At 56.2% G+C, this 26,365-nt stretch overlaps 3 protein-coding genes across 3 annotated transcripts; all 3 read right to left on the reverse strand.

The window, feature by feature from the left end:
* Positions 1–2,462: 2,462 nt before the first annotated feature.
* On the reverse strand, positions 2,463–12,528 carry CDH16 (cadherin 16). The gene is made up of 18 exons (XM_043898702.1): positions 12,392–12,528; positions 11,390–11,447; positions 11,032–11,115; positions 10,305–10,460; positions 10,096–10,234; positions 9,582–9,740; positions 8,386–8,582; positions 7,632–7,754; positions 7,305–7,455; positions 6,872–7,099; positions 6,713–6,789; positions 6,451–6,639; positions 6,103–6,344; positions 5,407–5,540; positions 4,340–4,582; positions 4,087–4,194; positions 3,644–3,760; positions 2,463–2,835 (listed from the first exon to the last, which is right to left on the reverse strand). The coding sequence occupies exons 2-18, from the start codon at positions 11,432–11,434 to the stop codon at positions 2,738–2,740; spliced, it is 2,490 nt and encodes an 829-aa protein (XP_043754637.1). The 5' UTR covers positions 11,435–11,447; positions 12,392–12,528; the 3' UTR covers positions 2,463–2,737.
* A 2,551-nt stretch (positions 12,529–15,079) lies between these two features.
* RRAD (RRAD, Ras related glycolysis inhibitor and calcium channel regulator) lies at positions 15,080–18,434 on the reverse strand. Its single transcript, XM_043898721.1, has 5 exons — positions 18,274–18,434; positions 17,672–18,056; positions 16,923–16,996; positions 16,590–16,794; positions 15,080–15,741 (listed from the first exon to the last, which is right to left on the reverse strand). Exons 2-5 carry the CDS (start codon positions 18,039–18,041, stop codon positions 15,464–15,466), a joined length of 927 nt encoding a protein of 308 aa, XP_043754656.1. The 5' UTR covers positions 18,042–18,056; positions 18,274–18,434; the 3' UTR covers positions 15,080–15,463.
* A 5,677-nt stretch (positions 18,435–24,111) lies between these two features.
* Positions 24,112–26,086, reverse strand: CIAO2B (cytosolic iron-sulfur assembly component 2B). The gene is made up of 5 exons (XM_043898722.1): positions 25,822–26,086; positions 25,576–25,655; positions 25,196–25,321; positions 24,713–24,758; positions 24,112–24,321 (listed from the first exon to the last, which is right to left on the reverse strand). Exons 1-5 carry the CDS (start codon positions 25,961–25,963, stop codon positions 24,224–24,226), a joined length of 492 nt encoding a protein of 163 aa, XP_043754657.1. The 5' UTR covers positions 25,964–26,086; the 3' UTR covers positions 24,112–24,223.
* Positions 26,087–26,365: the final 279 nt, after the last annotated feature.

Here is a 26,365-nt window from a genome sequence, read left to right on the forward strand (position 1 = left end):
TGGACCCCACAAATCTCTCCAGATCAGTCTGAACCCCATGAGAACTCTCAGCGGCACCCAGAGAGAGCCATGGAGCTGGCGAGGAGCCAAGGCTGGAAGGGATGTCTCACTCAGGGTCACCCAGCAGGACCACAGGGGAGCAGGAGTTGGGGTCCTTCTCCACACTCCCTCCCAAAAGCCTGGGCCTCACGGGGCCCCTGGGGAGGGTGTCAGAATCTGTGACTGTAGGCATCTGAGGTGAGCTCCCCCAACCCACAGTCCATAGACCAGGGAAAACCATGCTGATAGACCTCCTGCTCTGTGCCCGCCATTGTCCTACACACGTTTTTTTTTTCAGGGATTACCTCGTGTAGTCCTCTCAACAGCTCTATTTGAGTGAGACCCATTTTATCGACAAGAACACTGAGGCTCAGAAAAGTAAAGAGATTCCCCTGGGAACACACAGCAGGGAGGAGGCAGAGCAGGAATCACACGTTCTTCCGCCCACACGGAGTCACCAGTTACCCCCCACCCCCGCTAACCTTGCCCTTGCAGGGTCCAAGCCCCGCCTGCAGAGTGAGCTCACTGACCTACCACCAAGCCCACAAAAAAACACCAGCTTCTTGTTTCTCTCCCTCAGAGAGCCAGGGGGAGCCACGCCCCTCCATGCCCTCACTTTCCTCTACAGAAGGAACTGAGAATGGCAGGAGAGGCTTATGTCTACAGGTGCTCAGGAAAATGCAGCCCGTGTCGTTGGGGGTTGTGGACCCTGTTGTCAGCCCCACAATCAGAAAGCGTCTGAGGTCTAGAGGCTTGAGAGGTATTGAGGCAGATGCCCTCATGAGCCCTGTTGTCCTGTCACCAACCCTGTTACCCACCCATATATTCGTCCACTTATCCACACACCCATCTATCTATCTGCCTGTCTACCCATTCATCTTGGGCCAACCCACCCACCCACACATCCATTCATCCACTCACCCACCTATCAACCTATCTACCTATCCAGAACCAGGACCCAGAAAGCAGCTAATTCCCAGGGCCCAGCTCAGCTGCTGCATCCCCTTGAATGGAGGAACTTGGGAAGCCTTCTCCACCTCTTTGGGATTTACTTTTCCAACCTGATAAGAAGTTGCTGGCCTGGCTGATCCCTAAAGCCCTTCTAGGGGAATCTCATGGGTGCAGAGACCTGCTGAGGGCTGTGGACACTGCTGGAGAGGTAACACAAACCTTGACTGCCCTGCTTCTGAGACTCCCAGTTGCAGCCCTTAATTTCCCTGACCTTCAAATTCCTTCACTGGACAAATGAGGCCAATAAACCCGCCCTTGCACATTGATGGAAAGATTCAATGAGATCTGCTTTCGAAGAGCTTTGTACCTTGAAGGCTTCTGAGTAGGTGCAGGCCAAGCAGAGGATCCTAAGGGATGGGCAGGAAGCTCTGCTTGGACCGTATTAGTCAGCAGAGCCTCCTGTGGGGCAGGAGAGGGAGGGATGACGTGGGCCCAGAGTGGCTAGGATCAGCTTCAGAGTCCATGCTTGGGCTGGGGATCCTGGCTGAGTTTCCCAGGCTCCCCTAGGCCCTCCAGGATGCCTGCTCCATATCTCTTGGCTGTGCTTGGCCTCCATCCCACAGAATCTGCCAAGAGTGAGGAGATTATCTCCTAAAAATAGGGCCTGGGCCCCACTGAGATTGTTTTTCTCCTTTCCCGGTGATTTACCATCATCAGCTCAGGGTGCCTGGGACAACAAGTCCCATCCCAGAGACCACTGGGATGAAGGCATGGGGGATCAGTATGTGTCTGGGGTCAGAAAAAGGGTCAGGGATGAGAGGTCAGTCTGGAGATGGGGTCAGGGCTTAGCACCAGGCCGTGGCTTAATCTCAGGCCAGGAGAAAGGGTTCTCACCTGGGGCAGGGGCAAGGTGAGCCATGAGGGTTCCTATTCCACCCCAGTGGTGTCCATCTGAGTGATTCTCTGATTTTTTGCAGACTCCTCATCAGCCTGTGTATAAAACTCAAAGGTGCCTTGGGGCCAGCCATGGGCAGAGAGACCCTTCCCCAGCCTCACCTCTACTTTCCAGCACCATGGGGCCCTCACCATTCCTACCCAGGCCCCTCCTGAGACTTAAGGACCTCTGCCCACCCCTGCATGCAGGTGATTCATGTATAGGGACTCGAGTGTACTCACACATGAGTACAGGACATGGACTCACAAGTTGCCTTCCAAGAGCACCTGTGAGTCCATGTCACTCTCAAGGACACCCTTCTCAACCATTACCTGGACAGTTAACCCATCCAGAGTCTGCAACCAGTGGTCTCCAAATGCCCAGAGAAATGACACATTTGTCTCTAGCCTCAAGATCTCATGTCTTTCCCCACAGGGGACCCCAGGCTCATTCCTCAAGCCCTGAAACACTTTCTGTGCAGCAGGAGATGGGGAAGGGGTTAAGGGGCAGGTGGACTTGGATGATGTACACGCAAATGGACACTTGGACATGGGCACATGGTCACTGAGGACCCATGGCCAGTTCTCTGAGGCTTTATTATTGGACAACATGAGCCGTCTGAAGTGGTTCCACGGGCACTTAAGTCAGCATGCAGGCTCCACAGACATGTCTGGTGATATTGCCTCCCTCATAGGGCAAGTGAAGGGGCTTCTTGCCCTGTCTCGGCCTCGTGGATCTGGAGTGCTGGGCTGTCTCCCAGTGGATTCGGATGCAGCCAGATGCCAAGTTCCCAGCAGGGGCTGCCTGGACCATTTAAACTGCCGCCTTCAGGGGCACACTGTCTACTGGCTGATCCAGGTCCTTCTTCCTCGCCAGGGTCAAGTGGGTGAAGATGAGGATGAGGAAGATGCCTGAGGAGCCAGAGAGGGATAGATCAGCCCTCAGAAATGGCAGTAGGACTTGTCTATCCCTGGGGATTCCTTGCTATTGGAATTGATTTAATGAAGAAGCACTTTCCTAGATAGCATCTCTGAGGCTTAATTGGTTATGACTCTGGTTCTGGTGCTGAAGGAGCATAACTGACTCATCCGGCCCTCACCGGGCACCCATCCCCTTGAGGCTGCCCCAGAATGCCCCAGCCTCCAAGGTCTCCTTCTCTGGGGTACAGACAGGGGGTCGTCTGGGAGCCAGTGAGTTGTCCCCATGGACCTCTGAGAGGAAGGCACATTGTAGCAATGTCCTAGCACCAGTAAAGAAAACCAGCCAGGAAAAAAAAAAATTAGGGGGCTAAAGAAACAAAGGGGATGGAGAGGGAGGCTTGAACTGAAGGAATTAGTCTGGAAAGAGTGAGCTCTGCCACACGCTGGCTGTGTAAACTCTGACAAGTTACTTAACCTCTCTGAGCATCAGTGACCTCACCTGGAAAAGTGGGGAAATGCCAGCATGACAAGGTTGTGGGAGGATTCAACTCAATAAACCTGTGCTTGGCTGATACACAGTTAAGGTGTAACAATGTAACAGTAAATGCTGTTATCAATGAGAATCACCTGGACTATGGTAAGAAGCGGCAAGAGCATAATGAATCTGAGAGTTGGGGGCGGGGGCGTGGGTTTCTTCTCAGCCCTGGGGGGAACCATGGGAACAGGGGCACTGTTTATCTGGAGGCTGTGGCTCTGACCCCCATTGCCCTCCCCCACGCAGGAGCCCAGCCTCCCTTACCTATTGCTATCAGGGTGCCCACGAGAATGCCCACCGCCGACAGCTTCGTGGGCATGCCCTTCATGCGGCCCACCTTGCGCATGCACTGCCCCTCCACATTGCAGCGACACACGATCACTGAGGACAGGCAGGGAAGGAAGGTCAGGGCAGTGGGGGAGGGCTCCCCAGCTTCTCAGCGGCTTAAGCCCAGCCCAGCTGGCTAGTGTGTGTGCTTCTGTGCCTATGTATGTGTTCATGGGTGTGGGGGTTGAAGCAAGCTCCTTTGTGCATGTGCCTGTGTGCACTGGGCTCTGCGTGCCCAGCCACACATGTGCAGGTGTGCACAGGTGTATGCTGTCCACATGAGCCTGCAGACATGCTGCCCAGTCCCTCCGCCTACGTCCCAGTGGCTCCGTCAGAAACTGCACGCCCCTGACCTTGGCCGCACCCCAGCCCGGCCTCACCTCGGACCTGGATCTGCCATATCTGGTCACTGTGGCTGACAACTATGGGGACTACGTGTTCACGAGGCTCCACCCAATGCAGGCCCAAGGTGAGGTAGGCATGGGACCCTGTTGGGACCATAAGCAGCGATCAGAGTCAGCAGCCTGCTTCCCCCAGGCCCAGCCCCACCCTCATGGTGAGAGGGTGTCTCACTTCCCAAAGCCACCAGCCCCCTGCCTTGGCCACAGCCTCCCCGCTTTCCCCAGCACACACCATTGAGAGCCCGGAGACGCCAGTCCCGCTGCACCGTAGGGTTGGGACCAAGGGCAAAGCTGTAGGGACCATGTCTACCAGCCAGGTCAGGGTCCTCCCTGGGTCCACTGACAACCACCCCATGGTCCTGGCGGGGTGTGCATAGGTGTCGGGAGGGCACGGGAGCCAGCGTCGGGGCTGGGGCAGAAAGGGCCTTCAGGAAGTGGATCACAAGGGTCGCAGAGGTGCTCAGCGTTGGTTCATCTGCAGAGGAGGCAGTACTGAGGTGACTCGGCCCCTTGTGGGGGAGTTGGGTGAATTCAAGTTCCCTGGGCTGGTCCCCTTCCCCACAGTCCATCTTCTCACCCTGCTGAGCCCCTTTCTTGCCCCTCCTTCCCACCCACCTCCACATCTCCATCCCCAGCATCTCCACGCTAGTCTCTTCCTCACAATGCCCTTCACCCCCTTCACCATCCAAACACCCGCCAGGCCTTCCTGTGCCTTTTTGGATGGAAAGTTTGCCTCACCCCCCACCCCCACCCCCGGCCCCTGGAGCCAGGGCCCAACAATGCAGAAATGCCCCGACTGCACATGAGCTCTCCCCTGCTGGTCTGTCTTGCATCACAGGACAGCCCAGCTCAGAGCTGAAACCTGACATCCCGCCCCTGGGCCAGCTCTTCATCCCGTCAACATGGTGTTTGGAGTCCTCCCCACCTGACCTCATCCAAGCTCACCTCCTGGCATGCCTCCCGGGGAGAGCCCCTGGCCCTTATCTGCCCCCTCACCTCCCGCCCAGCCCCCAACCCTCTGCTCCCAGTTTGTGTATAAAGCTGACACCCTAAGAGAGGCCCCCCCAGCCGTCCCAGGGTGAGGTTGGGGGACTATAAGTGTCTGGCAAAGAGGATGTTGGCAGGGCAGAGGCCAGGCATTCTCAGAGAAGGACACTGTACCCAGCCCCTTGTCCCTCCCTCCTGCCTGGGGCAGAGTGGATGCCAGCAAGGGCCCTGGGGAGGAGGCTTGGTCCTGCCCATCTGTGTGTCTGAGGCTCTCTCACCCTCCCAGGGGTCCCCACCATAGACTGGCCATACCTGCATCCTGGGCCTCTATGAGCACTGTGTACATGTCCCCAGGCTGGGCGCCCTGCAGGGGCCGGGCTGTGTGCACCTCCCCGGAGATCTCCTTGATGCAGAGCCAGCCCTCGGAGTCATTGACCAGGGAGAATCTGAGGCCCAAAGAAAATGGGCAGGGAGGCAGTGACCACATATGGGGTCTTGCCCAGAGACCTCCAGGGCCATGTGACCTGCCCGAGTCCCACATTCCCTCTGTGACTTGAAGGCAGCAGCAGCATCCATGATCTGTCTCCAGCTTAAGGGACTTGTTGGGGCGGGGCGGGGCTTAAACCACAGACACTGAGGCTGAGAGAGGGATCACACTAGAGCCTGTGGGACTCTAGACTTAATTCCACTATTCCCAGGTCAGCCCACAAAGGGCCAAGATGGAGCCAGAGGCCTGGGAATAGCACAGTGCTGCAGTCTGGGTGGGTGGCAGGAAGAGGGCCGGGTATACAGGATGGAATGAGGAGGCGTCATCTGAGCTCTCAAGGGGTCCCAGCACCCCTTCTCCCTGCTACCCTGGTGCCCCCAAGAGTCACAACCTGCAAATTAGCCAATGGTTTGAGGAACTTTCCAGGTCGTAAATAATGTGAGTTCCCTCTGAGGTCCAGGGGTCATTCCCAAGGAACAGAGGAGGTCCAGTCTAGGTAAGGCGCTGGGCTCCTGCCTTACCTGAGGGGATTGCTCATGGGGTCTGAGGGCTGGACAGTCAGCAGGAGGGAGCCAGCAGGGGTGCTGATGGGGACGCTGGCCTCATAGCTCTCCTGGTCCAGCTGAGGAGGCGGCACCACCCTTTCCACCAGCACAGTCACGGTGGCTGTGGCTCCTGGGCCTGGGCCTGGCCCCACCAGCTCTTCCACGTTCCGCACCACCACCACCAACTTGTGGCTCGGAGCTGCCTCATAGCTGAGGTTCTGGAACCAGAGGGACATGGGTCACTGTGTGGGCCAAGGCATGGCGCCCTCATGCATGAATGCGTGTGTGTGTGTGTACACCCATTCTCCACCCCTAGCCCCTTACCTTGAGGAGTCTCAGCTGGACATGACCAGAGTCTGGCTCCCAGTCCAGGCTGAAGGTCCCCTCTTCATCCCCTGCCTCGATGGCAAAGTCCATGAGGCGGAAGGCAGGCTCGAGGTCAGCATCAGTGGCCGTGAGTGTGGTCACCAGAGTCCCAGGCTCTGCATCCTCAGGGAGACTTACGGGCTCAATCTGGAGAGATGGCGAGGGGCTGTGAGCCTACCATTAGTGCCTGCTGAAGGGGTCCTTCCCTGTGCCTGCTTACCTGGGAAGTGGTGAACTCCGGGGCGTGGTCATTGATGTCCGTGATGGTGACTGGTATTTCACAGGTGCTGCTGAGGCCTGAGACAGAGGAGGGCATGTTGGGGAGGCCAGGGTGGGAGCTGAGGGGTCAGGGAACCGTGGTCACTACTGGGGCACTTACCACCATCTGCTCCTCCTAGGTCCATGGCCAGCACCTGAAGCAGGATGTTCTGGCCAGCTTGGAGCTGGGCAGCCCCCAGGGTCACGCTGCCCGAGGTGGAGTCCAGCTCGAAGGCTCTCAGTTCTGCCGGCTCCTCAGGCTCAGGGCTCAGTAGCTGATACACAACATGGGAATTGGGGGAACTGGGAGCATCTGTGTCCTCTGCCGAAATCTTAGCCACCTTGGTGCCTGCGAAGATGACACCCACCTGGGTGGGACCACAGCCAAGCCTGGAGGCCTTACCCCCCACTCTTCTTAGTGTATGTGTGTGGGTTGGGTCGGATGTTGATATAGCGGCCTGGGGCTGGCTGGCCCCATAGCACAGGAGGGTCACGTGGCATAGTTCACAAGGACTTTACCACTACCCCACCCCCTAACAGGGCCCATAGCCCACCTGGGGGGCTGAGCTCTGGGATGCTGACTGAGGGGCCTCGTGGCGGGCAGACGGGTGCGTTGTCATTCTCATCCGTCACCACCACCTGCAGCTCCAGTGGTTCTGCGTAGTCCTCACTGTGGGTGTTCTGAGCCCACACCCGGAGCAGGTACTGTAGTGGGTAGTGGGAGGGCTTCAGGTGAAGACCAGGGTCTTCTCTTCTCTTCTGAAGGGTGGGCAGCTCCAGTTCTTCTGCCTCAGTGCCTGTGGAGGATGTGACACCCCCAGAAGCCCCCTGACCAGGGACCAAACACCCCTCGGCCTGTCCTGGCTCCCCCTTCATCTCACCTCAGCCTGGGCTTCTCGATCCAGCTCCCGGGTCACGTAGAGTTTCCCCTCTGTGTCCACATCAAAGGGTCCCTGGGGCTGGCTCTCCAGGTGATAATGTACATCCCCCCCATTCCAGTGGACCTGCGAGGGAGACACAGAATGAAGGTCTCCAGGATGAAGGGCAGGAATAGTCCACGTTATCCCTTATGTTCCAACTGTTCATGGTTTAGGGAGCCTGCGCCCCAACTGCCATGTGACTCCAGGCACATGTCCTCTTGGGAGACCAGGTATGATCCTTTTGTTTAGGGAGGTTGTCGTGACAACCCTGTGGTGGCCTTGCCCTGGTTCAAGCCTGGATCCTGCCCAACGTGTCTGAATGACCAGATTGTTTTATTCTCTCCTCTCTGGGACTGAGCCTGACCCCAGGGCATTCCTCGAGGAGGCCTGAGACATTCCTGGCCTAGGTGACAATCCCCATGGCAGCAAGGAGGTAGCAGCTGTTCTGTGAGGAAGCCTGGGGTGAGCTCAGGAGGTCAGAGCAGAGAGCCACGCCAACCAGAGGACGGCCAACTGAGGAGCTCAGGGCCTGGTCCTTTAAACACTCATTGCATCGTGGAAGCTGATGGGGACAGAGGAGAGGGGAGCATAGTCAGGGGCGGAGCAGGGGTCAAGGTCAAGTTGCACCCCAGATCCAAACCCCAAACCTCCATAAGACTCAGGCCCAGCTGCATCATCCACGGGGTTATCTCAGCTGTAACAGCTATTTACTCACCTGAGCAATGTGGTGTGGGTATGGGACGTGGAGATTCTCTGCCAGGCGGACAGGATCTAGGGGCACCCAGGTGTTTTCCACTATAGAGACATCTATGGTGGCTGTGGCCTGGTGGCCCGAGGCCTGGTCACCCATGTCCTTGACCTGTACCAACAGCTGGTAGTGCCCCTCCAGAGACTTGTCTAGGCTGGTGCTCCCTAGAAGGGGAAGGCAGTCAGCTGGTCAGGGGGCCAGTGCATCCTTCTCAGCAAGGAACCAAACACAAAGACACGTACACGGCAGGTGTTCAGGATACTGTCTTGGCCAAGGGATGAGAGGAACCTGTAGCACCATCGTGAGCAGCCAACCTGGACTTGACAGTTTGCAGAATCACTTGCACATCTGTCCACACAATGAAAGCTTGATGTACTGGATTCGTGGATGGCCAGGATGAGGGGGTACATGGGTGGATATGTAGATGAGTGAATGACTGGTTGGATAAATGGACAGTTGACTGGATAGATAGAGGCTTGGGAGGGCAGATAGATGGGGATTTGGACCTGTGGATGGATGGTTGGGTAGATGGACTATATATGTGGTTGGGTGGTAGATAGGCGAATGAGAGAGTTGTATGATTGACTACTTTTTCTTTTCCCAATTTGTTTCTTTGGTCTGAACTCCCATGTCCAGGTCTCTCTTGCCATCCGTCCCAAGGTCTCCCAGCCACAAGGTTCTGGGCCACAACCCCTCAGGTCTCTCCCACCCTTGCCTCTTAGGCCCAGGTTTGTAGAATGTAGGGTTGAGGCACTTCCAGTCACGTGCATGCTTAGTTGCTCAGTTGTGTCCAACTCTTTGTGACCCCATGGACTGTAGCCCACCAGACTCCTCTGTCTGTGGGATTCTCCAGGCAAGGATATTGGAGTGGGTTGCAATTCCCTTCTCCAGGGGATATTCCCAACCCAGGGATCAAACCTGGTCCTCCTGCATTGCAGGTGGACTGTTTACCACTGAACCACCAGGGAAACCCTACTTCCAGGCACACGTTTCTTAACTCTCCATGCATGGTCCTGGCTCCACACATGATTTTGCCTTGCTACCCTCTCCAGCTGCAATACTCTTTCCTCCTCTTTTATCTCTTGAGCTGCAAACCCATCCTACAGCTCAGATGAAACCCAGCTCTCCCCGTCCCTCCCTTTTCACACTGAGCTCAGGCTCACCCTCAGGGCTCAGAGCCAGAGCGCCCAGCCGAGGCTCCAGCTGGAACATATCTGAAGCAGGCTGGGCTGGGGCCTGGTTCAGGATGTGGAACCGAAGATCTGAGTTGGCTGTGCCTGGCTCATCCCCATCGGAAGCCTCCAGGAAGAAGAAGGGGACACCTGGGAGTATGGGGAGAGTTTACCATTAGGGACAAAGGGGTGGGGAGAGTCTCCCAAGCTTCGCCTGTCTCTCCCTGGTTCTGCCTTTCATACCCATCATCATATCAGGATTCTGAAGGTGCGCCAAGACTCTTCACCCCACTTCACAGATGAGTAAACTGAGGCCTAGAGTAGATGGAACTCACCTGTGGACCCTCAGCTGGGTGGGGGGTGCGGATGGGACAGAAATGGGAGGGAGGCAGTTTGGACCCTGTTGCCCTGTCCCTATGCCATCTCTCTGGCCATCAGCTTCCTCTCTTTTCTCCCGTCGGTGCCCAACTGACCTTGCTGTGAGCTCACTGCGTTGGGCACTCACCCGGCCTAGTACCCCGGCTCAGCTGAACTTTGTAGGTGGCCTGGGAGAAGTGGGGCACCTGGTCGTTCTCATCCTTCACGTGCACACGCACAGGCTGCGGGCCCCACAGGACACGTCTGTCCTCGGTCTCCAGGGTGACCTGACAAGAAGGAGTGGTCAGAGCCCCACCCTCCCCCAGCGACTTCCCCCTCCCCCTGGCCCAGCCGTACCTGTAGCTGGTACTCTGTCTGTTCCTCCCGGTCCAGGGCCCTGGTCACCAGCAGGAAGCCAGATTCTGGATCCACAGCAAAGGGGCCCTCCCCTGCCACTCCTGTATCTCCTGACAGTGCAATCTGGCCCTCAGCCTCCTCACGGGGCAACGGCAGCTGGTGGGGGAAGAACAGAGGTAAAGCGAGCTAGGGGCGAGTCTGGGGGATGCCCCTTCCACCCAATAGCCCCGTTTTTTAATATGGGGAAACTGAGGCTCAGAGAGGGCTTGCACTTGCCCGAGGTCACAAAGCCAGTAAGGAACAGGATGGACATTCAAAGCCAGAGCTCTTTCCCCTGTGTTGGGTGCTCCCTTATACTCTCTGCCCTACTTCCTGAAGCTTGAAACCCCTCCTCCACCACTTCATCCTTTAATTAATTAATTAATTTTTATGTTTTAAAATGTTTTGGCCATGCCGTGCAGCCTCTGGGATTTTTAGCTCCTTGATCAGGGATTGAACCTGGGGCCCCGGCAGCAAGAGCACTGAGCCCTAACTACTGAACCACCAGACATGTCCCTCTCCTTCCGTTTGAAGCTCTACTTTCTTCTGAGATGAAAATCTTACTAGCCATTCACACTATACCACATACTCTCTAGAAAGCCAGAGCAATGAAGAGAAATGGATGCTGGAGGCAGGGGAAACAGGACCTGTGGGGAGGGCAGCCCACCCAGTCAGCTCTCAGACTCACCTTTGTCAAGTACAAAGGGAAATTTCCACCATAGTTCTCCGGGACTTCGACATACAGCTCTGCAGGCTGGGCTCTAGGGAGAGCCTGTGGAGGGATTCTCAACACGTCACCAAGCTGTACCTTCCTCCCATGGGTGTTACAACCCAACAGAGAAGGGGAATTTCTACTCCTCCCCTGGGCCTGGTCATACTTTATCCCTCCGCTCCCTGGCCTTTGACCTCCTAACCCCAAGACAGGCCTAGAACCACATCCCCCAGACACACCATCCATAGTCAGTGCAACTGGTCCAGGTGGAGTAGGGGGTGAAGGTACAACCCCCAAGGCCAGGATCTGAGGGCAAAGAGAGGGCCCAACTCACCTGGGGGACTAAGAAGCAAAGTAGCCAGAGCCAGGCAGGGACCATGGTCAGGATGGGCCTGTAAGGATCCAGCCCAGGTTGGTGGGCAGAGGGTCCCTCCCATAACCCTCCCTCGAGAAAGTGTTCCTCACCCATTCCCACAGCTTCCCCAGGCCCCCTGGGGTCCAGTGGCCCCCCCTCCTCTAGCTGGACCAGGGGGCAGGCAGTCAGGCCTCCTCCTGTGCCCTGCCTTCTGCTGCCCCAGCAGTTCTCAGAGCAGCCCCGCCCCCCACCACTTGGACACTGCCCCCACCCCCTCCCACCCTTGTCACCGGCCTGAGCCTACTGCACACACATAGCCGGGCTTCACAACAGACTGGCCTCCTCTTCCTCTGTTTTGAGGGACCTGTGGCTCCCCATTGCCTGCAGCGCAGTATCTAGCTCCTTGGCCAGGTCCACCAAGACCCCCAGGTCCAGGTGCCCTGCATCTCTTGGTTCTTGTGCCCACAAGGGTCTCCACGGGGAGCTTCACCTCCAGACTTCTGTCTCCTTCCCACCATAGCCTCCCCAGCTCGTAGATCCCAAAGTATTCATTTCCTGGCAGTCTCCCTGAATCACCAATGTTTGAAGCTAGAAAAACCCTGATGACCCTGTGGGCCACCTCCTGTGGTCGCCTCACATTGTAGGCAAGGCCTGAAGGGCAAGAGCTGACCAAGGTCACAGAGGATTTGACCACGGGAGAATTCTTCCTGAAACACAGGACTCAGGGTTCAGGGTCTCCAAGATTGTTTTAGCTCCCACTGTTATCCTTCAGACATGGAGCCCTCACAGGACAGGACCCCTGCCCTCACCTCAGTGTTTTCCAGCACTCAGCATGGCCCTGGGCACCCAGAGAGCGGACAACCACACCAATCACTCCCGGGGAGTCTTCCCTGGATGACAGGGCGGTGTTTCTCCCTCCCCTGCCACCAACCCCCGCCTCAGCCCTGACACCAACCCAGGTCCCAGGTCCCAGGCCCTCACCCGCTGATGCCCGAGGCTGGCTTCCCTTGGTCCAGCTGCCAGGTAAGAGGAGTCTTTCTACAGGAGTGCTGGCCAGGCCGAACTGGGTGGAACAGGGCAGGGCGGACACTTGAGCAGGTAGGCGGGCCAGCCACGCTTGCTCAGGAGTGGAAAACACCCCTGGGCCCACAGCAGCAGTCCTGACCCTGCCCAGCCCCTCAAGTTACTCATTGACTTTGAAAAGCTGGAGGTTGCTCGGCATCCATGACCGCCAACCCCAGGAGGTGGAGAGATCGTCGACCTGGCGCTTGTCCCACCCCTACACAGCTCAGTGGGTACTTCTCGGCCCCCTGGATTTGGACATGACCCTTTTTCCCGTGGCTCCAGGCTTGCTCCCACTTCTTCCCCTTATGCACCAGTGTCTGCAGCTTCACCTTGGCCCACGCTGTTCCTTTTTCCTGAATGCCCTTCTCACTCCTTCATCTGTCTGCTGATCACCTGCTCAGGCTTCTGCACTCAGCTCAAATATTCCCTGCTCCCAGGAAAGCTTCCCTGGGCTCCCAGGTTTGTTCAGGGCTCTCCCATGGAAATACTTCACCCCTACCCATGCCCATATGCCATAGAGATAGTACTATATCTATTAACACGAGGAGGGCACCAGCTTGTTATTAGCTATCTCTTCCATCAGACTCGGAGGCCCTCCAGGGCAAGACTCAGGGACCCAGTAATTAATGACCTGGTCCTTGCCTGGCTCTGGCAGCTCCCAACTGACTTGTGGAACTAAGATAAGGAGCTGGAGGTGCCATGTGCAGGATAGAGGAGTGGTGCATGACCTGAACCAGATATTTGGAGCTCCAGACCACCCACCAGTGTGACCAGTGGGTGGGGGTAGGAGGATAGCAGCCTGTGAGAACCCCTAAGGCTCCCTAGGTGCTCACACTAACCCCTGGACACAGACAGGGCTGGGACAATGGACTGTCTCGTGCCTTTGAGAGGAGAGAGGAGTTTGAGCCAGTTCAGGTGACCTTGAGGGAGTTGCAGGGCTGACAGGAGGCCCTTCCCCCACTGGTGCAGCCTAAAAGAGTCGGGAGAAGCTCCTGGGGCCTGAGTGTGTGGAGTGGTGGGAAGAGGGTGGGAAAGGTCAGGAATCTTGGTCTCCGACCTCTCCTGTGGTTTCCCCGGAGTCCTTCCCATTGCATATCTGGTTAATTTGTCTCAGGCTAGAAGGCTGGATCAGGACCCCTCAGCTGACTCCAACTTTGTCCATCACAAGCTGAGTTCCTGCCTCCAGGTCACTTGGGCACCCCAGCCTGGAGCAGTGCTGCGTGGGAATGTTGAAAGGGTCTCATAGTGTAATTAAGACCACATGAGAGGGGTCTCTAGCTATGTGACTGGCACTACTCTAAGCAGATACCGTCATTATTCCACCCATTCCATTCTGTACAGGGCATCGTGCCCATGTCACACACTGGAGCACAGAGAGGTTGAGTGACTTGCCCAGGGTCACACAGCCAATAAGTGACAGAGCTCGGAAGGTCTGGAATCTTCTTCAGGCCTCAGCATCCTCACCTGCTCTGAGAAATTTGCCTTGGTGCCTCTGCCTGCCATTTGCCTTAGTGAAGGACACTGAGACTGGGAGCGGGAATGCAGCTTTGAGCTGCCCTGGGGGCATGTGGTTAGTCACGGGGATCACACACCTGAGGAACGGCTTTCAAACCTCCACCTGCTATTGAACAACTGCAGTCAGAGTTCTAACCAAGTCCTGAGGGCTCCCAGGAGCCCTGAAAAAATTGACTAATATAGAAATGTCTGGATCCTGGCCCGGAACCTTTTCAGAAACCGTTCCCAGCCTTGTCCCAGGCTGCATCTGGGCTCCCAGTCCCCACTCAGCCACTTCTGCCCGTGGGGCCCCAGGTAAGTGCTTCGTCCCCCATCCGCCATTGTTGAATGGGGATGCTCACTCCTGAAACCATGATGGTAAATCCGAGCAGGCACCTGTGCCCAGAAGGCTCCCCTTCCCAGGTGAGAGTGGTGGGGAGATACACACCTCCAGCTATCAGCAAAGATGCACACATTTACACGAGAATGCAAGGCCTCTCATTCCAGGCAAGGAGGGCCCCAGGGACCTGCTCCTACATTAGGCAATGCCGAGCATGGAACCCTCTGGTGTGGCCACTCAGTGGGGAGAAGAATGGCCCTCCCTGTCCCCCCACCACTTCCTGCCTAGCAACCCAGCCTCTGCTAGGAAGTGGGGAGCCACTCGGAGTCAAGTCCACCTGAGTGTGCCTTCCTTGTGCATGTGTGTGTGCTAAGTCACTTCAGTCGTGTTTGACCTTTGTGACCCTATAAACTGTAGCCCACCAGGCTCCTCTGTCCATGGGATTCTCCAGGCAAGGATACTGGAGTGGATTTGCAGTGATTGAACCCTTGATGAGCTGGGCAATGCCAGGCCCCTGTACAGAAGAATCTGAATAACAGGTTGGGTGAGGTTCATGTCTCTTCCTGCTGCTTGAACCCCCACCCCCCACCCCGTTTACCCCAGCAACCAGACCACAACCCACACCTGCCCCTTGGACGCACCTGGGCACAAACATTAGAATAGTTAAGGCCACAGACTAGGGTGGGTCAGTGAGGCCCCTTCCTCAACTTAAGGATACTTTCCTGTTCCTACAGCCCCCAGAATCAAAGAAAACAGAGTCACCAGCCCTGGCCTATCAGGAAATAGTCTTTATTACAAAAATCTGCATGTAAACAAATAGCCACTGCACTGAACAGCCTCCCTCCAGGGCATGCACACCAGGGTGTAGAGAAAGGCACAGTCCTCTCCCCACTCATAGGCCCGTCCCCAAGGGCTGGCAGGAGTCAGCCTGCTGCTTGGGATGCACACAGGCTGGCACAGGCATCTCAGTGGGCCCAGCCCTCGACGGCCACTGGGAGTCGCCTCCCTGGGCAGCACTGTCTGTCTGTCTGTCCATGACAGCGAGGTGGGGGACGCCCAGAGTCTGAGCCAGCTCTGAGGCACCTCGGGCGGTTGGCTGGGCCAGCCCACCAATCTGCCCATCTGTCTGCACAATACAGCGAGGGCCCCAGGGCCTAGAGCACCGACAGGTCGTGGCAGGACTTGGACTTGGCACGCATGGCCATCTTGCGGCTGTTTCGAGCGACAATGCGGCCCAGGAAGCGCTTCGCCTTCTTGCCCAGGCTCTCTCGCCGCCGGGTACCCGCTTGCCGACGCGCGTTGGCCTCTTTGCTGTCCCTGCGCAGGCGTATCTGACGCACGACACCCTCGAACAGCGCCTGGACGTTGTGGTGCAGCGCAGCCGACGTCTCAATGAACTTGCAGTCAAAGACAACGGCACAGGCCCGGCCCTCTGGTGTGTGTTGCAGGGGTGGGGAGTGGGGGACAGGCACACATCAGTAAGCAAAAGGTGGGTGGGTGAGAGGCCCACTCCAACCCTGGCCACACCTGGCAGCTATCTGTGGGGAAGGGGAGGGGAGTCCTGGGTCCTCCCCAGGAACACAATGAACCCCGCCTCCTGTATGGAGGGGCCCAGGCATCACTGGGTCACTCAGCTGCAGAGCTTGCCCATGTTTAAGGAGCTCACAGAGGCCCACAAAAGAAGACTCATTTATCGAAATAATTCAAAGTTTGATATTTAAACGGTAGTGCTGTAGTACTCAACACAGGAAAATGACAACTTTGTTGGACAGCATGGTGTTTTATGGCTTGCTGTTATATCCTGATGAATGATGGGTGGAATGGGGGGAGGACATCACCAAGTCACTGCTGGTTCTTCTGTGGGGTTCAGGTCGAGGGGTCACAGAGGATGCTGAGCCCAATGTTGGGGGAGGGCTCCTCCCCAGGGGCAAGATTATGCAGAGACTGGACTGGGCTTGGAATCCAGGCTCTGGCCTCCTGGCCTGAGTCCCTGAACTCTCCTCACCCCTCATCAGCCAGGCCAGGGACAAAGAGGACAGAAAAGGAGGGCTCTGAGATGGTCCAGCAGCTTTCACTCCTCTAGTACATCTGGTCCCTTCCCCAGCACTCAGGACTTGGGAGTCCTGTGGGAGGGCAGAAGCTCTCCCCCTGTCTCCCTGAGTTTTCTTCCTGGACATTTTTAGCTACTGATGATCCCCAGAGACTCGAGCTGAGTCAAGGCTGAGTGGACCACAGCGCAGCCAGGATCTCCCTCCCTTTCTGACCCAGCTCCCTGCTCACCGTCCAAGGAGACCTCGCGAGAGCGCACCAGGTCGCTCTTGTTGCCCACTAGGATGATGGGCACGTCATCTGTCTGCCGCGCCCGCCGCAGCTGGACCCGCAGCTCTGAGGCCTTCTCGAAGCTGCCCTTGTCGGTCACTGAGTACACAATGACATATGCATCTCCCATGGCCAGGCAGTGGCCAGGTAGCCAGCGACCCCCATCCTAGGGGACACAAGACACATATTTACCCAACAGTCCTCACGCCCCAGCTACAATGCTGTCATTCCCAGCAGGCCCCTACCCCCAGCTCAACCCTCCCACCCTGCCCTGGGTCTCAGCCTGCATCCTACCTGATCCCAAATGTCATAGACCATGAGTGACGCCTCTTCTCCATCCACCATGATGGAGCGGTCATATGTGTGCCCTGGGCAGGAGACCAGTAGTCAGGTTACTTGCTGGCTGCCACAAGCCCCCCCCCCCCCCAATGCATCAGGTGTCCTTTTCTGGCCACACCCTTCAACTCCTCCCCAAAGCCCCCCAACCTTCTCCTCCACTGATGGCTGCTATATAGTAACAGAAATGACAGGGCTGAGAAATAGGGGGGCAGGTGAAAGGCATGGTGTGCGAGACCCCCACCTAGCTACCCCTTCCCCAAGCTAGCAATGTCCTGGGTGACCATTCCTGGGCTCCCTGCCCTCCTGTTGCCTGAGACTCAGGATAGTTTTGATCACAGTGGCTTGAGTTAGAACAGACATCCCCTGGAGACCTTGGTTACCTAGGACTCCTCTCCTAGACTCCCTCTGGCTGTGTTCTCCCCGGTCCTGGCAGGGAGGGCTATCCTGTCCTCACACTACAGAACCATTAAACATATGCCCTGGGTCTTCTACTCCAAGCATTTCTTTCCCTACTAAAGGCTGGGGTACCTTCCCCCTTAGTTTCCCCATCTGTGAAAGGGGGAGAGGGGGATAGACGCGATTCTCAAAGCGCCTTCAGAATTCCGTTGGTACTTGCTGCGTTTAACCCTGATCCCCAGTCCAGCAGCCCCCAGTCCTAACCCTATGTTCGCCCCTCCCTTGAACAGTCCCTCCCAGTCCCTCACCTGCGGCTTCCGCTTCAGGCCCGTCCTCTACACCTCCGAAGATGCGCGCCAGAGCGCTCTTGCCCACGCCAGGCGCCCCCAGCAGCAGCACCTTGTAAACGCTCTCGTCTGAATCGCTTCCTCCCGAGCTGAGCGAGTCGGAGGAGCCCTCGGGCCAGTCCAGCCTCGGACCCTGGGCCCCTGTCCCGGCTTCGGATTTTGTCAGAGCGCCCGGAGACAGCGCCGCCTGCAGGTCGCGCTCGTCCACCGGCATGCTTCGGCGGTGCAGCGGCGGCGGGGGGCCCCAAGGTGTGCTGCCCCGACGGCGATCGCGATCCCGGCCCCCGCCGCGGTTCCCGCCGGCTCCGCTGCCGCCGCCGTTCAGAGTCATCGCGTCAGACGCCGTCTGGGGAACGGGAATCCGGATGGCCGCGTAAGCCGCGGTGGACATGGAGTAGGAGGCCGGACCTGGGACACGCCTGCCTGACCACGGGTCAGGAAAGATGCTCGGCGTATAGGACCTGCCGCGGAAGGTCTTTGCGCCCTGACAAGTGACCCACCCTCCTGGCTCGTCCATCCCAGACGGTGAGATCACCCCCACCCCGCTCTGCCAGGACACTCACCCACTCAGACACGGTGAGGACTAGGTAGGTACCAGGCTCGGATACAGTCCACCCGTAGACCCAGGAGCGAACACTCGACCAGTCGCAGCCGCCGCCTTCTCAGTGCGTCCTGGGCTCAGGCTCCAGAGTCGCCTATTTAAGCCTCTTCCCGCCCCCGCCCCCACCCCCACCCCCGCGCTCGCCCCCGTCTGCGCGGTGCGGGGGCTGACGTGTCCGTCTCCCTCCCCCGAGGGGAAACCCCCACCCTCCTCATAGGCCCTCACACCCACCCAGCCCTCGTCTCACTCTCTAGGGCGGGGCAGGGGCAGACCCCGCAGACAAAAGCCCGGTCTGAGAGTGTGTGTGTGTGTGTGTGTGTGTGTGTGTGTGTGTGTGTGAGAGAGAGAGAGAGAGAGAGAGAGGATTGGGGGTGGGTGGAGGGCAGGTAAGGAAAAAGGAGAGGGTGTCTGTGAGGAGAGGGTGTCTGTGAATGGTACAAGGAGGAGGGGGACAGAGGTGGAGAGTGCCATCACGGGTGGGGGCAAAGCGCGAAGAAGCCCCATCAGCCCAGTGGGCCAAGTCCCCACTAGGGAAGACTTAGGTCTGGCCCTTTAAAAGCGATTTCTCCCTTCCCTCTCTCCCAGTCCTGGCCTGTTGCCCAAGCAAGCAGACCAGTTACAGGTCCACAGACTTCACCCTTCACTGCCCATGGCACCCGTTTATTTTGGGGCCCTAAATCCAAGCTTCTAACCTCAACACCAGGTCCTTCCCACTCTCATCCCTGCCCTTGGGAGTTGATGATTCTACCTGATGATCCTGCCCTTCGAGATGAGGGTTAGTGACACCTGAGCCCCCAAGGGGGCCCTTAGAGGCCTTTGGGGAAGGGGTGGGGAATGGAGGCCCTCTGGCAGTGTGGTGCAGGCAGAGGTGCAAGCTTGAATCTTGAGGAGAGAATGTGGGTCCAGAGAAGGAAAAGGATGGACTCAGCACCACCTCCCCCTCAGCACCCTCCAGGCAGCTGCCAGCAACTCTGCTAAAAATACCTGGTCATTCGGCTCCTGGCCTGGAGGTTGCCCAAAGTCAGGGAAATCCTGGCAGGCAGGTGTCAGAGACCAGCAGGAGCGGAAAGGGGTGGGACTAGACCAGATCAGGTCTGGTTCCAGTCACTCTGAGTCTTCAATGTCTCCTTCCTTCCCTTTAGTCTCAGACTGGGCCTGTAATTCAAGGCACACTCGGGGTCTAGAGGTTCATTGTCATAAAGCATGGATGGGTTCAGGCTTCCCAGGTGGCTCAGTGGTAAAGAATCCACCTACAATTCAGGAGACCAGGTTCAGTCCCTAGGTTGGGAAGAACCCTTGGGGTTGGAAAGTAGGAAATGGCAACCTGCTCCAGTATTCTTTCCTGGGAAGTCTCATGGACAGAAGAGCCTGGCAGGCTACAGTCCATGAGGTCGCAAAGAGTCTGACACGACTTAGCAACTGAGCATGCGTGCACACATGGATGGGGTCAGGTGGTTGAGAATGGGATAGCCACCGCTTGGTGCCAGCACTGCCCAGAGGTCAGCCCCCTCCTCAGACCCAGGGAGGATGCTGGGGCACAGAGGGGAGGAGATATAATGGAGAGACTTGGTTTCTAGTCCTAAATCTGTCCCCAGGCTCCTAGGTCTTGCTTCTCTCCCAGCTTCTATTATTCTATCCCAGCCCCTCTATTATTGCCCTGCTCATGTTTGGGGTGTGTGAGGACTGGGGGCAGGTAAGCTGTGAGGTACTTTGTGACAGGGACCTGCTATTAGACTGACGTTTGATTGTGAGGGGTATGATGCGGGGTGGGGGGCACCCATTCAGGGCTCAGGTGACATCACAAACGGATGGATCCTAGTGGGCTGCTGTAGGTTGTCATGGAGACCGGGGTCAGGGCTCTCTGGCTGCTGCATCAGTTTCCTTGGCAACATCTGAAATGGCCTTGGAATGAGCAGGGCCTGGTTAGGTAAGTGTTAGAGAGTTCACACAGGCCCCTCTAGTTCTTGACATCCTCAAAGCAAGCAAGGCCTGAACTGAGGGGTGGTCTATCCATTTGTGTCCTTCAGATGGCGTGGGGGGTCTTGGAGGACTGGGCAACCCGATGTTGGCTCTAGCTTCCTGGACCAGGTCCAGTGGGAAGATGGAGTCATGGGTTGAGCCTCTTGTCAAAGAACATAAGTCTTGGGACTTCCCTGGTGGTCCAGTGGTTAAGACTCTGCGCTTCCAGTGCAGGGGGCATGGGTTTGATCTTTGGTCAGGGAACTAAGATCCCACCATGCCATGCAGCATAGCCCCAAAAAAACAAAAAACAACAAAAGTCCTAAGAGTCAGCAAAACACTTTCCATCAGGAATCCCAGCTGGGCTGCTCATGACCCCTCCTAACCACCTTACACATGACCTTGCTGCTGACGAGAGCCCCTGGATGTCCGACAGAGGGTGGGTGTTGGGGGGGGTGGTGGCTGTGGTCATGTAAGGAATTAGGGCTGGGTTTCCCCTCTGATAATCTAAGCTCTTGACCTCAGCAATGTTTCCTCGTTGCCAAGGGAACTGCATCCACACTGGGCCACTCAGGCCCCAAGCATTCCTCAACAGGATAGACATGCCACATGCATCAGTATGGCCAGGGGCCCCGCGAACCATACCAGGACATGCCCTTGAAACACCCCCAATTCTCTGTCCTCTCAGTTCCCTGGGCTGAGCTTGGCTGCCCAGAAGGAACAAACCGAGGCAAGAACACCCCCAGGATAGCCTGGCCTTCAAATCCAAGCTCTGCACCTTGCTAGCTATTTCACCTCTGCCCATTTTGGCTGAGCCTCAGTTCCCTCCTGTGTAGAACAGAAATAATGCCTTCATGGCGGTTGTTATAAGATATGAATAATCTGAGGACTTCCCTGGTGGTCTAGTGGTTAAGACTCCATGCTTCCAAAGCAGGGGGCGCAGGTTCGATCCTTGGTTGGGGAACTAAGATCCCACCTGCTGTATGGTGCAGTCAAAAAAAAAAAAAAAAGGTATAAATAACATGAAATTCAGAGGTAAAGTGGTTGGTATGTGTCTGGCATATAGTAATATTGATATCTCAATATGAACACTTTTATTATCACCCTTGGTTGGACAGGACAGGTTGAGTGACTATATGGGCCCTCTCCTGCTGCTTCTCGCCTGCTCCTGCTCCTTTCTGTCCACAACAGTTGTCTGCCCAGGACAGGGGCAGGTACAGATACTTCTCCCCTCTCCCCACTACCCACCTTTTCTCTGTGGGACCCTATGCCCTTCCCCTTCCTCGGGTAGCAAAATGCTGCAAGGGGAACTTGGCTGGATTTCAGTGTCCCCACCCCTCCTCACACTGCAGTTCCATGCCCCAGTTCCTCTGTTCTGTTCTAAGGCTCAATTCATTCATTCATTTCACTGACCTGTACTAAGTACGTAACTGTATGCCAGGCCCTTGTGCTTTGGGCAGGATGATGAGCAAAAATGGACAGACCTGGGCATGTTCATATTTGTCCTCTAATCCCTGGGTTGGTCTCACTTAGCTGTGATTTGTTGTTCCCATTTTGTAGACATGTTAACTGAGGCCTGAGACGTCACAGGCCAGAAACAGCACAGTCAGACCCACCTGGTGGAGGGCTTCAGGAACCTGAAACTTCATTTCCCCCCACCCCCACCCCATGTTCGCAGATTGCAGCTGGGATTCCAGAAAGTTCCCCGGGCACTAGTCCAGTATTCACAAATGGTGTCACTGCAGGCAGCCGGGGGCCAGGCCCAGATGAGTCAAAACTGCAAAGGGGATATCTGATATGCTGACTGGCTGGATGTGAGCAGCTTGGTGTCCCTCATCCACTGTGGCCTGGCTGCCAGGAGGGCCAGCTGAATGACTCAGTGACACCTGTCTCCCCTGTGACCCCCCCCCACCCCTAGCTGAACAGACACACCACAGATCTTAAGACAGATCCGGGCTGTCACTGCAGAGGTACACAGGTGGCGAAATCTACAGCTGGGTACTGGTGGTTGGGAAGCCTCCTTGGGGCCTGAGGGACCCTGGGTGGTTGGTCACCTGCCTCTCTGGAGCACTAAGCTGCTTCATCTGTGAAAATGGGAGGGTGGGTACTCTGCCTGGAAGGTCATCTGAAATGGTCCTAGATCCACTTGCAATCCCCTCAGAGCAGTCCTAAGCTGTTGTCACCACTTCCCACATCACACATGAAGAAACTGGGTGACGTGGACTCATAGCTCCACCTCTCTGAGCAGCCAGATCTTGGTCACTGGGTGGCAAAGCCACTCCTGCCTGGAAACCAGGTGGTATTGGTGGTAAAGAACCTGCCTGCCAATTCGGGAGATTTAAGAGATGAGGGTTTGATCCCTGGGTTGGGAAGATCCCCTGGAGGAAGGCATGGCAACCCAGACCAGTATTCTTGCCTGGAGAATCCCACGGACAGAGGAACCTGCTGGACTACAGTCCACGGGGTCACACAGAGTGGGACACGACTGAAGTGACTTAGCAAGGCACAGGCCCCTCCAGCCAGGCAACAGCGCCCCCTGCCAGCTGAGCAGTGCCTGCTGAACTCCTGAGGTTCCTCCACTCCAACTGGAGGTCTTTGGGAGTCAATCACTTATTCTAGACGCTTCTTTCCTCACCTGCAAAATAGAGATAACAAAGAATGCCACACAGGGCTGGCTCGAGAATTGGCTGTCTAGGTACTTATATATCAAGGCTTCTGCCAATGCCCACTCTCAGGACAGGTTCAATATCATCAGAAGGCCCCCAGGAACAGATTTGCCAAGGGCCCAGGCTCCTTGCTGAGGCCTCTGGAAGGCTCTGCCGACCAGATGGGCTGGACAAATCTTCTTAATAACTGAATATTTCCTCAAAGAAATGGAGGCGGGGAATCACACTATGACTTCTGACTGGCTGATCCAAGGTCTAAGCCCCCCAGCCTATCCTGGTGACCAGCTGTGCTGGGGGAGGCAGAGGCCCCAGACCTGAGCACCTAGGGTGACGCGCTTGGACGATGCTGGTGGAGACAGTGCTTCAGGTGGCTTTCAACAGAGAAATCTGCTGTCACTGCCCTGACCAGACTGAGCATCACCAAGGGTGGGGACAGGCTGGCATCACACAGCTACTGGTGGATACTAAGAATTCATAGAACACTCCTGCGCAAGGTTCTCGTTAATAAACTCTAACCCGAACTCAACCAAGTTCTAGTTTATAGGAAACACTGCAAAGGAAGGAATCAGACCGTGGGACTTCTCCAGGACAACTCACATTGTGCTTTTCAAAACAGTGTCAAGAAAGATTAAAAGGTGAGGAGGTGGGGAGATAGTTCTAGAAGAGGCTAGAGAGATGACAACCAAATGCAATACACGGAACCTGACTGGAGCCTGATTAAACAAACAATTATGAATGACATCGTGGGGAAATTAATATATGACTGAATATTAGGTATTAGCTTTAGGGAATTGCTTGCTTTGGGACCAGATAACAGTACTGTGGTTCCAGGCTTAATCTTAGGAGATATAGGATGAAGTGCTTAGAAGTGAAGGGTCGTTATGTCTGCAGTTTTACTGTCAAGTATATTTATATTCTCCACACATATAAATAAAGCCAGTGTTGTAACATGTTAAGAACTATTAAATCTAAGTGGTGGATATACAAGACTGTGTGCTACCTTATTCTTTCAATTTTTTGGCATACTTGCAACTTTTCCCAATCAAACCACTGGGAGAAATTTTGAAAATGAACCAAACCTCCTTGACTCATCCTGTATAGGCACTCACTACCACCCCCATCCCAAATCGGGAGTGACACCACAGAGATGAAAGACTCTCAAGCATGCTGGGAAATGAATATAAATTAAGGGTTTATTACAAAATGCAAAATGTTTGTTTCTTATTGTCAGTGATTCAAGAAAACAGGGCCATGAGCCCTGTGTGGGGCTGGGAGCAAAATCCAGGCTCAAGACCGGGCTGATAGACACTGGTTCACAACCTCAAGCAGGTGGGTGTTCTCTAGGGCGGCTGCCACCCGCTCTTTATCCGCAAGCTGCTTGTTTACTAGGTGGAAAGAAGAGGGTGGTGAAATATATCTAACCCCCCCACCCCCAACAAAGCTCTCTTGTCACCTTCCCAGGATTCCAAGTCTTGCTCTGGCTACCCCAACCATCTCCCCCACCTTCTTGTGACCCCCTCTCACCTGGCCACTCTCGTCTGCCTGCTACACTATAAAGCCTGACACACCCTGGTCCTATGTACTTACAAGAGAGAGAAGGCAGGAGTGAAAGAACATGGTAAACATAGGAGACTCAAGTCAGGCCAACTTTGCTTTAGGCTGCCAGCTGCACTGAGGAGTCATCCGCCTAGGGCCATACCCCCAGTCTTGCCCCAGAAACCATCATGGCAACGGGAAAGCCTCGGGGCTAATGCCTCAATACCAGCCCACACTTACCTGCATGTTCTGAGGCATGGGTCCCTGGTGTAATGTGCACATCCATCTGGGAGGGAGAGAGGTGGGCCTGAGCACCTACACACCTGTCTACCCCTTTCTCCCCACTCACCCCCTCCAGTTGATCCTACTTCCTAATTATGCTTTTGGACTCTGACCTTCCAAATCCACTCACTGCCAGTCCATCACTACCCAAATGACTGGCCAACTGCTACTGACTTAAAGGCCTGCCGGCACCCTCCACCCCTGCTCCAAACTTATCTGTGGCTCCCTACTGCCCAAACTGCCACACTCCTCACTACTTTTCTGCACTTTCCAGCGTGGGTCTTTATTCTTGTCCTATCCAGTTAGAAAGCCTCCTCCAATTTCATCTCTGCTAGCCAGGTTCCTTCCAGATCTCTCTGATGTCCAGACTCATGCTCCCATATCCTCTTCAGTGACAAACACTCACAGCTGCCCCACCCCCAGGGCTAAGTTCAAACTCACCTTGAAACGCTGGGGAAGGGATCGCAGAAGCTTAACTTTGATGGACAGGCCAATAAGGGTGGCCATACTGCAGTGTGGAATGGTGGGTGTGAAGGCCACGGCCACTGTGCTCTCGGGGTCGCTCACCTAGTTCGGGAGTGGGATGTTAGGAGTCATGACCCATTCAGCCCTGAGCCCCTCTTTTTAGTCTGTTGCTTCAAACAAATCGTCTAATAAGTATGGGCCTCAGTTTCCTCATCCATAAAATGGGTGTGCAATGTTCCAAAGAGCCACTGAGGGAGGAGTCCGTGACCTGAAAGCACATCAACCCCTTGGTGCACAGCTGAGCTATTCTGACTCTCCCGGACAAGTCGCTACCCTGGACGCTGGGAGTGACTCACCTGAACCCGGACTTGCTCTACTACGTTCAGTTCTTCTAGCGTCAGGGGATGCTCCGGGTCATTGATGGAGCGAATCAAATGTGCCAAGTGAAGGAAAGAGGGCTCTGCGCCTTTGCCCACTGAGAACCCTCCGCCAGAATGCCCGGCCCTAACACAGCTCCACCGACTACACATCGTCACTTCATCCCCCGCATCCCATGCACCCGAGAACCGTCCCCGGCCCCCGCGTCCGGTAGCGGCGGATATCGAAGATCTCGCGCGCATCAATGCTGTCTGGAACCTGCTCGTCCTCCTCGCCCGCGGTCACTGGCCGGTCCCTAGAGCGCTCATAGATGAGGGGGTTAGCGTTCTCCAGGAGACCGCCCCCCACCCCGCCGCCGCCCACCATCTCGGAACCGCTGCCGGCGACCGTAGGCTTCCACTTCCTCTCCTACGGCGCACTTCCGGGGAACGGGAAGGGGGCGTGGCGTGGTGACGGGGTAACGCGAGGGACACGCGGCGCAGCCCGTCCTCCACCTAGGATATGGGTGCGACGGTGGCCGTTGCGCGCTCTCCACGCTGACCCAGGAATATATGGAGCGCTCCAACAAGGCACCATAGCGCTCTCGGAGGCACCGAGCAGGGAGCACGTGTGCGAGCCGGGAGGGTGCTGGGCACGGCAGGATAAGGCTGGAGCACTGAAGATCCGAATGAGATCGAGCCAGGCATCATTTCCTCCGAGAAACCTGCCCCTTAGGCTGGGCAGTTGCCTAGACTTGCCTCTGTCTGCCCCTGCACGGCTCACTGCAGC

This window comes from Cervus elaphus, chromosome 4, assembly GCF_910594005.1.
Source record: "Cervus elaphus chromosome 4, mCerEla1.1, whole genome shotgun sequence".
NCBI lineage: Eukaryota > Metazoa > Chordata > Mammalia > Artiodactyla > Cervidae > Cervus > Cervus elaphus.

What these genes read in the sequence shown, in the direction of transcription:
- RRAD (XM_043898721.1), bottom strand. Translation starts at nt 18,041, where the DNA reads ATGACTCTGAACGGCGGCGGCAGCGGAGCCGGCGGGAACCGCGGCGGG. An exon ending in TCTATGACATTTGGGATCAG is followed by an intron (nt 16,795 to 16,922) that starts GTAGGATGCAGG and finishes TGTGTCCCCTAG; the next exon opens with GATGGGGGTCGCTGGCTACC. An exon ending in TCGCGAGGTCTCCTTGGACG is followed by an intron (nt 15,742 to 16,589) that starts GTGAGCAGGGAG and finishes AACACACACCAG; the next exon opens with AGGGCCGGGCCTGTGCCGTT.
- CDH16 (XM_043898702.1), bottom strand. Translation starts at nt 11,434, where the DNA reads ATGGTCCCTGCCTGGCTCTGGCTACTTTGCTTCTTAGTCCCCCAG. An exon ending in TCCCTTTGTACTTGACAAAG is followed by an intron (nt 10,461 to 11,031) that starts GTGAGTCTGAGA and finishes TTCCCCCACCAG; the next exon opens with CTGCCGTTGCCCCGTGAGGA. An exon ending in AGACAGAGTACCAGCTACAG is followed by an intron (nt 10,235 to 10,304) that starts GTACGGCTGGGC and finishes CCTTCTTGTCAG; the next exon opens with GTCACCCTGGAGACCGAGGA.
- CIAO2B (XM_043898722.1), bottom strand. Translation starts at nt 25,963, where the DNA reads ATGGTGGGCGGCGGCGGGGTGGGGGGCGGTCTCCTGGAGAACGCTAAC. An exon ending in TAGAGCAAGTCCGGGTTCAG is followed by an intron (nt 25,322 to 25,575) that starts GTGAGTCACTCC and finishes CTCCCGAACTAG; the next exon opens with GTGAGCGACCCCGAGAGCAC. An exon ending in CCCTTCCCCAGCGTTTCAAG is followed by an intron (nt 24,759 to 25,195) that starts GTGAGTTTGAAC and finishes TCTCCCTCCCAG; the next exon opens with ATGGATGTGCACATTACACC.